The following is a 9,646-nucleotide window of genomic DNA, read 5'->3' on the forward strand; positions in this document are numbered from 1 at the left end:
TAGATAAGTGTTGATTCAGAAAATTTCTCCATCCTATAAAATGGTCATTTGTTTGCTGCTCCAAATCCGAAGGGGGCCTAGGCCTTTGCAGAATTCAAGATGTTAATTTTGTGGGGTACTCTCAAGCTTATTTGAAACTGGTTTCCAAACACAATAGCATTTGGTAGCTTAGGTCTATTCTTATCGTCTTTGAAATGACTCTCTATGGACGGTTTCCCCTCGCTCTGATGCTTCTAGGTTCTGGCATCACCTTTTTAGCCTTCGTCCTCCAATCCATTATTGTGGATGGCCAATCCACTCCTCTTTGGCTGATAGCTGGCATCCCTCGGGGGTCCTCCTCCCCCTTGTTGGACCCAGGTTTTCTACTCCTCTAAGCTTGACAAGCATGCTATTGTTTCCTCCATTCAGAATGGTACCTGGTGGCACCCGTCTCTTCCCCCCCCCCCTTTTCTCCAGGGGGTGGGGATAGACTCATTTGGGATGGTTTGTGTGTACAATGAAGTCCACTTTATCACTGTTGAGGAGTGAAATGATGCAGACTAGGGGAGCTCCTGCTCTTTTTCTTTGGTGAAAGTTGTTATTTATGAAAAAAAAACAAAAGAACAAAAAAAAAAATCTCAGCAAACATTTTGGATACATATTAAGATAGTGACAAAAAATATCACACAGTTCAAGTAGGTTACAGCTCCATGGGGTTTGCTTCTAAAATCAGAATGGAGTCCACTGAACACTAGCTATATGAATTGGCACAACTCCACTTGAGACAAAGGTAACAGAGAGGGACCATATTGAATCATCACCATGAGAATCAATGGAAAGGGATTTGATTAGATAAACAGTATGCTGTCATATTGGATCACTCATCACCTGTTGCCTAAAGCAAAAGCCACGAGTTCTTTCTGACACCAGTTGCTAAGGTATCATATGAGGACATCGATTTGAGAGGGCACAATTCCAAGAGATATTACTATAGTAATTTGTAGAATATCACTCACAAACCCCTGAAATTGTGTTTCAGCTGAATGTAAAGTACCAAGGGGAGCCCCATCAATGGGTCCCTATGTTCTTAAGACAGTAAAACTCATATTCAAAAGCAGTATATCCTGATGATGCACTAGCAACAAAAGAAAATAAATGAACACATTAATGAATGCCATGGTCAACATTCAAACCTGAATGGTAACAGAGGCCGCTCATTGATTGCTGCCCAAATATTCCAACCAGCATAGTCTGCTTGCTGAAAAGCAACCTGAGAAGCAGTCTGAACCAGTTATAAGAAAAAACTTTTCTCAAGAGAAAATATACATATAAAGTCATACTCACAAACAAATAGGGGAAATGTTTTCAAACTATACTCAAAACCCATAAATGTGCATACCATAAGATAATTAAATACACCTTTTTACAAGCCACACCTGGTGACTTGCTAAATTAAAAAATTTGGACCATTTCTCAGTTTTTGTGCGTCATCCACGCACAAAAATTCAGGTAGGCAGCCGACATTTTATTATAATTAGCCATTCACCGTTTGCATGGATCCGTCTAATTTCTCTTTTCTCTTGATTTTATGTTTTCTCATCCTCGTTTTGCTAGGGTGTTCCCCATAAGCTACGTGCCGTGTCAGCGCCCAAATTCCGTGATAAGTAGACAAGGGCAAGTGAGAGGAAATACTTCAGCCCATAATCGCAGGATTAGACTAGCTTCTTGCAACATTGGGTCCTTAACGGGTAAAAGCCTAGGGTTGGTGGATGTTATGAGAAAACGAAAGATTAATATTGCTTGTATTCAAGAGACAAGGTGGAAGGATAACAAGGCTAAGGTGTTGAATGACTTCAAACTTTGGTATTCCAAGGATCAATGCAATAGAAACTGAGTTGGCATTATAGTGAACAATAAGATGATCACTTGTACCAAGAGGGTTGCCAAAGATGTGCTAGGGGAAGCGAAGGATAGTCATCAAACCTTCAGGGAAACTTGGTGGTGGGACAATGAGGTCCAAGTGGCTATCAAGACCAAAAAAGATTGTTTCAAGACTTGGCAAAGGACTAAAGAAACAGAGGGTAAAAAGAGGTATTATGATGCCAAAAACAATGCTAGAAAGGTTGTGGGGATGGCTAGGGGGAAGAAATATGAGGATCTCTATAACAACCTTAATACGAAAGAAGAGGAAAAAGCTATATATAAGATAGCTTAGTCGAGAGAAAGAAAGAGTAGAGATTTCAATCAAGTGAAGTGTATCAAAAGTAAGGATGGAAGAGTGTTGGCAAGAGATGAGGACATTGTGAGGAGATGGGATGAGTATATTTGTGCCCTACTAAATGGAGATAGTCTAAGTAGGAATGAACTAGAAGATGGCTTTGCTCAACAAGACTCCACATGTCATAGATATGTTCGAAAGGTTAGTGTGATGGAAGCTGGTGTAGCCTTAAGAAAGATGAAAACAGGTATGACTCCGGGCTCAAATGAGATCCCAATAGAAGTGTGAAAAGCCTTAGAAGTATGTGGGGTGGCTTGGTTAGCGAGTTTGTTTAACAAGATTATGAACATAAGGAAGATGTCAGATGATTGGAGAAGAAGCATTGTTGTCCCAGTATTCAAAAACAAAGGGGATATTCAGAGCTACAATAACTATAGAAGCATAAAATTAATGAGTCATAATATAAAATTGTGGGAGAAGGTCATTAAAGCCCGCCTAAGAGGAGAGACTCATATTTCAGAGAACCAATTTAGTTTTATGTCAGGTAGATCCACGACAGAGGCTATTTACCTTCTAAGGAGGCTTATAGAAAGTTATAGAGCCCACAAGAAAGATCTCCACATGGTGTTTATTGACTTAGAAAAAGCATATGACAGAGTCCCTAGAGATTCAATTTGACATGTCCTAGCTATGAGAGGGGATTCGAGTACATATATAGATATAATTAAGGACATGTATGAGGGTGTGGTGACTAGTGTGAGATTTGTGGGAGGCCAAGGTAAGGAATTCCCAATTACGATTGGGTTACATCAAGGATTGGTCTTAAGCCCTTGTTTGCTCTTATCATGGATGAGTTAACCAAGAACATTTTTAGATGAGGTGACTTAGTGTATGCTCTTTGCTGATGACATCATTTTGGTGGATGAGACTAAAACAGGGATCGACATTAAGCTAGAGCTATGGAGGTCAACCTTAGAAACAAGAGGTTTTAATTAGTTGATCGAAGACGAAATATATAATGTGTAACTTCTGTCACTGTATGATAGATAATGAAACGGTAAAGATTGAAGAGAGGGTGATTCCGCAAGAGAACTATTTTAGATATCTTGGGTCGATCATAAATAAAGAAGGCGACATAGATGATGATGTCTCTCAAGGAATTAAAATGAGGCGGATGCAATGGAGAGGTGCGTCTAGAGTATTGTGTGACCGGCGTATCCCTTTAAAGCTTAAGAAAAATTCTATAGGACTTTTGTGCTCCGACCATGATGTACGGAGAGAAGATTGTCGTATAGAGAAGATGTGTGTGACAGCGATGAGGATGTCAAGATGGTTGTGCGGCAAAACTAGGAAGGATAAAGTAAGGAATGAGTATAAGATTAAAATCTCTCACGAGATCACAAGAATGATAGGATAGAAACTATAATCAATAACAGCTTACCTTGTTTGGGATCCATAGTAAAACAAAGCGCAACGGAAAACCTTCTAATCCACGTAGCAAGGTACTTCTCCTCTATTCCCCTATGATCATTGGCTAGATGAGGAACTTGAACGTACAAGGGAGGAAGCTATAAGAAACCCTGTCTCTTTCTTTTTCTCCCTCTCTCTCCAGAATGCACGTTATGAATAAGATTAGGGTTAGAAGAGGGACCTAACTCTCTATTTATAAAGTTTCCCAATGGACCCACTCATCATAAGTCCAATGGTTAACTAAAGCCCACACTAGCGAGCCCATATTAAACTAATTAAAGCCCGTATGTCTCACTTAATTAGACCAAATAATTAACCTGGTTTTATTAAAGCACAAAAACTCAATTAATATAAGCCCACATAGAAATATTCTAACAATGAGCGTATTAGAGCGATTTGGGAGTTGCTCCGAACAATGACAAGCTCTGAGAAAACCGTTTGAGGTGGTATGATCATGTTCAACAAAGGCGTAGCGATGCCCCAATAAGGAGTGAAAAGATTCAGACTTAAGGGGCTATAAGAGTTACGTTCAGGCCTAAAATGACCATAGGAGAAGTTGTGAGGAATGACATGCGCGGTTTAGGCCTCGTACCAAGTATGATCTCGAATAGAGCCTATTGGAGAGCATGGATCCATGTGGCCGACCCTATTTAGCTGAGATTCTCCTGTCATGTTGGGTTGTGTCTCTCCTCTTACTTTGCTACTTTCATCTATCATCTCTCACTTTTCATATTGCATTTTTCATCACTTATCTGTCATTTCCCACTATTAATTACGTTTGGATCTATGCAGCCGACCTCATTAAGTTGGGATAAGGCTTAGTTCGTTTTAGTTGTTTGTTTTGTTTATCTATGCACAGAAATTATATTCTCTATATACCTGAGCAGTGGCTGGAAGAAGCCTTCCAGAAGCATCTCTTAAAGCAGTAGAGTCACCAACCGCAAATATACATGGGTGCCCTTTGACCCGCAGAGTTTCATCTGTTTCTGCTTGGCCCCTTCCACTAATAGGGAATAAATGGGGCCGATCACATGGTTCTAGTGGAGGAACAACAGGTTTATTTCCAACTGTCCATAGAACTATATTAGCCTCGAGAACCTGACTTTGTAAACCTTTTTCTGCTGGTTGAAGTTCTAGAACAAATTTATCACTATCTTTATTATGATCTTGTTCTGCTCCAATGTCCTTATCCCCTCCAACTGCTGCCTGCTTCTCTGAATCTTCAAATTTGCCAGCTTTTCTTATGCAGTGGACAAAATAGCCCAAGAATAGCTGAACATTCCTGGATGATAGAACCTGGTAAATGCAGTAAGAAAGCTTTAATTTTGGGTGTATCACCTTGTATTCACTACGCATATAAAGAAGCAATTTTGTTTGTAGCTTAGGGAAGTGAAAATAAAACAAAAGAAATAGACAAAAAGTAGCTGACAAATGGTAAAAACAATTGTAGGCTGGAAACTAATTTAAGAAGGAAATAGAGTAGCATAGACCAGAGGACAGAGGAGAAGACTACATATACACATAAAAGGTATAAGTATTCCCACCAGAACTCACAGTGAACTGGGAAAGTTTTGGCTTCTGAAAGGACCCAAAACGAAGGCCCGATGAAGCTCTGAATTGGTACCATAAATTGAACCCAATTTGGAATCCCAAATACTTGCTGGTTTCGTGAAGCCTGGCTTAAAGAAAAGGTTTTCTAGGCCCAACAAGTAGGCTCGATAGCAAGTCTTTAGCAAGGGATGTGGTTGTCTTTATTTTCACTAATAGGGTTTAATGATGTATTTTCCTTTTACCAAGTTAACATGTCCAGTCGTGGGGTTGTTCCCAGCCAGCTATTCCGCTTCATACCTCCTTATTTGCCTATCTGCTTGCTCTCAAAGTTATTATATAGCTTTCTGACAACAGTATCTATTACCTTCTGTTATTAAATTCCAGGTTTCAGCCTTGTTTCATTGTTATCCTACAGCCATGCCATCTTTTATGAAATAACTAGAACAGCGTTCATAACACCCTTGGTCTAAGGGGTTTTGTGATTTTTTTTTTAAACAGCTGAGGTTTCAGCCTTGTTTCATTGTTATCCTACATCCGTGCCCTCTTTTATGAAATAACTAGACCAGCGTTCAAAACACCCTTGATCAAAGGGGTTTTGTGACCTTTTTTTTAAACAGCTGAAGGGTCACTCCAAAGGTTGACTTGACCAGGGTTTTGAAACCCATTGAACCTACCTTGGGAGATATCAATTTTCACCCAGATCTGTCCGGTTTTCTCCTATCGTCGGGCGTTATTTTTCTATCTTCTGTAAATCTATCTTTCTAAAATGACCCCTCTGATTCTGTTTGTTTCCTGACTTGTATTGTTAACTCTCTTCCAAGTTTTCCTTCTGTTCCCACTTATCTACTGTCCTTATCCCTATTCCTCGCGATACCTTTTCTTTCCATTCTATATCTTGATAATTATGACTCTGCCACTGCATGTCTATATGGAATTTGATTTATGACTACTTTCCAATTTAGGTGGGTCCATCTGCAACTAATTAAGGCCTCACAAACCCTAAACTTGCATCAAAATTGGTATCAAAGCCTAACCTGGAAACTGAATCTGCTACTAGGTCTTTGATGACCTTCCGGACCCATTTTCAACTTCCTTAGGGGCAAGTTTTGAATTAATCTATGTGTAGAAATTTGATGTGCTGTGTTAGAAACTGTGAAGCATTGTGATACTACAGAAGTCTTCCTAATCGATTTCTTCTTGTGGTTAATTTCTTTCAATCTCTGGCTAGTTCTTCTATTTCCATTCTTCTTCCTTCTTCTAGTTGATCTCTTTGAATCTCCTGCGAGCTTTTCTATTTCCATTCTTCTGTCTATTTTTATTTTCTTATTGCAACATGCCTACACATGCCCACGGATGCCTTATATCTGAGTTAATTTCAGCAAGCTTATGTCACTGATATCTCTCAAGATAGACCTCAGTTGCTCACAAACCTGATGCACCACCCCCTGATATCAATATCCTACTATTCCACCCAAAATACCCCAGTTTAATACCCTAGCTTACATACTCCTGCTCTGTTTTTTCCAAATTCCAAAATCCACATCTTTCCTAATCACCCCCTGCTATCCTTTGGGACTTTTGTGGAGATTGGTTGCAGTTACTAATTCATGATCTGGCATGTACAAAATGAAAACTTCATTCTCAATTCCGCGAGAATTTTTATGAAAGTGAGTTTAGCATCCATAATTTAACCATCCATAGTTCTATCCTGTCCACAAGCTCATTCTGCAATAAAATCAGGCTCATCAAGCCCCAGGTTACGGAATCATCGGAATTTTTTTTGCCAGATTTCACTTAGTCGATGTATCATTGCTTTCTATTGATCTGGTAAACCTATTCTGATTCCCCATAATCAGAGCTATTATCAAAGACCAAATATTTTGATGCAGATCATAGGGAGATTTGGAGGACATTCTAGCACATCTAGAGGATTTTTGGAGGATATTTTACAAGATCTAGAGGAGATTTGAGTGGAGAATATTATGTTAAAGATATTCTAGATACCATGGGGATTGTAGGTTTCAGTTTGTGGCTTCTCACTTTCTATTGTGTACGGTCGGATAAATATGCTACAATCCACCCATAGTCTCTATTTTGTAATCTTCTAGATAGTTTCTATTTTGAGGGAAGACTTCAGTTGTAAGGGATCCTCCTACCATACTAGAAATTTCCTATTTATTGGTTTATATGAAGTTATAAATAAACAACAAATGGTTTAGACCCTCTAACAATTGAAAAAAAAAATCAAGTTCTGGCTTCAGCTTTGTTGGTGCAGCGGTGATGTCCTTTTGGATTGTGAAGATGCATTTCCAGGCTTCCAGCCCTCCTGGTGGTGATTCAGTAGATTGCGCATGGTGGTGATTCCATTCCCGCATGGCAGCTGATGAAGCTTTGGTCATATCCTTTCTTATTTCTTTTTTCATATGCAAAAAATTAAACAAAATATTAAAAACAAAAACAAAAAAAGAAAGTTGAAAAGTTTCCGTTAACGATTTATGTTTGTCCCATATTACGATCTTGTTGCGACTAATCTCTACCTGACTTTAGTTTGGGCCAGTCTGGGATTGAACTTAGAATAAATGAGTGTTAGACAGAGGAGGAAAAAAAACTCAGAACCCATTTCAAATTTTACGTGGTTATCAAAAAAAAAAATCCCTTTTTATCTGTGAAACAAGAAATATTGATTTGGTTATCAAAATTGGATTCTATAATAATAAATAAATAAATAAAAAATCAATGGTCCAGTAACTTCAAATGGTTTTTATGCTTTTTATATAAAAATCAAAAGAGAAATAAAAGCAAAAACATTATCAAACGGAGCTGAAATGTCTGCTGAAAAGATTATATATCATACTGGCATTAACAGTGCGCTGGAAAGATTATTTATTTGTGAAAAGTCTTGAGTCATGGAATGTTGGAAGAAATTACTAAATACTTGCCCTGAATTTTCACGATATGGGGAGGGAGAATTCTTACTTTAAGTGCAGCTTCCCTATTTCCAGGTGGGGCTGTTGGGCAGATTGTTGTGTTGACATTAATAGCTTGAACTATTCCATTATCTTGCAGCCGCTCTGATAGTGTGGCAGCCAACTCAACTCCACTGTATCCACAACCAACAATAGCCACACGAATTGGAGATGAATCTTTGCCAAACTTCGCTCTCTCTAATTTTCTTAACTGGTTGTCAACCTTCTGCACCATAGAAACAGATTTGTGTAAAAATCTTCTTATCAGACAAAAATTTTGAAAGTGAAAATATTACCTTAAGTCTTTAGAGAACAGCATATCTAATGCTTTTCTGAAGCTAATTTTCATATTCTGTTTGTCTTAAGTCTTCTTGTAGCACTGGAAGTTGAGCTAATAAAAGATCTTTCAGATAACCTTTAAGATGAATTACAATTCCAGACCTTGAGAGGAATGGTAGAACATTCAGAGAGGTCAAAGATAATCCAACCATCTAAATGTAAACATAGGGGTTGGAAGAAGTAAAATCACATGGGGTGACCCTTTAGGTAATCATAAACCAGCAGGTGAAGCTGAACAGTTCTACTCCTATGCTTCGGCCATTACACTAGATATGTGATACCGTTTCACCTAAAAGCTCAAACTGTTAGGGAAGGGCAACGTCAATATATACATTAACACTCCCCAACACGGGCAGGCCAAGATCCCATGGTCCTTGCACATCGAGCTCACGCGGTATTTCTTCACACAACACTGAGGGAGAAGAAATATCGGGAAACTCTTCCAATGCACTTCCTAGGAGTCGAACACTTGACCTCTCTGTGCTCTGATACTATGTTCGCTACCGTTTCACCTAAAAGCTTGAACTGTTAGAGAAGTGCAGTATCAATGTATATACATCAACAATATGGCACCCCAAAACAAATTTTTTTTTTTTCTTTATTACATAAATTTATTAAAAAGGGCCATTACACTAGATAAGGCCACAAAAACATATTTGCAGAAGCATACTTTTATCTGCTTACAACAAAAGAACTCCAGCAATGAAAAATAAATACTCAGAATATGTGGAAGAAACAGTAAAATCTTCTACCCAGTATCACCAGCCGAAAAGAAAGGAAAAAAAAAATCTCAAAAGTGACAACATAAAGGAATAATATTTCCAGAGCTCCTTACACATGCATCCTCCAAGGTGGAGAAGGGCAAGGCAAACTCTGCAGCACCGGGAAAAATATCAAGTTTAGCTTCAGTTCCCAAAGCAAGAACCAACCTGTCTGCCCAAGTGAAAGACATAACATCAGATGGGGCATTAAAGGTGGTCCACGATACCTAAGCCCAAAGAGGGTCACAATACTTGGATGCTGAAATAATTAAGAAGCAATCTAAGTCCATTAAGGCTCTCTTTGTTTTGATTTCTATTTGTATTTATTTGACTTATTTCTATTTTTATAAGTGTTTGGTATC

General features: G+C 38.6%; 1 protein-coding gene across 1 annotated transcript in view; it reads right to left on the reverse strand.

Annotated features, from left to right (window-relative positions):
- Positions 1-1,159: 1,159 nt before the first annotated feature.
- Positions 1,160-9,646, reverse strand: part of LOC122063951 (alternative NAD(P)H-ubiquinone oxidoreductase C1, chloroplastic/mitochondrial-like) — a 13,012-nt gene continuing 4,525 nt past the window's right edge. Inside the window, exons 2-5 of the mRNA XM_042627641.1 lie at positions 9,359-9,511; positions 8,195-8,410; positions 4,547-4,963; positions 1,160-1,249 (exon numbers count right to left, since the gene is read on the reverse strand). Coding sequence (XP_042483575.1) covers positions 1,160-1,249; positions 4,547-4,963; positions 8,195-8,410; positions 9,359-9,511 — 876 coding nt within the window. The remainder of the gene's footprint in view (positions 1,250-4,546; positions 4,964-8,194; positions 8,411-9,358; positions 9,512-9,646) is intronic.

The sequence above is a fragment of the Macadamia integrifolia genome, chromosome 2, assembly GCF_013358625.1.
Source record: "Macadamia integrifolia cultivar HAES 741 chromosome 2, SCU_Mint_v3, whole genome shotgun sequence".
Lineage (NCBI taxonomy): Eukaryota > Viridiplantae > Streptophyta > Magnoliopsida > Proteales > Proteaceae > Macadamia > Macadamia integrifolia.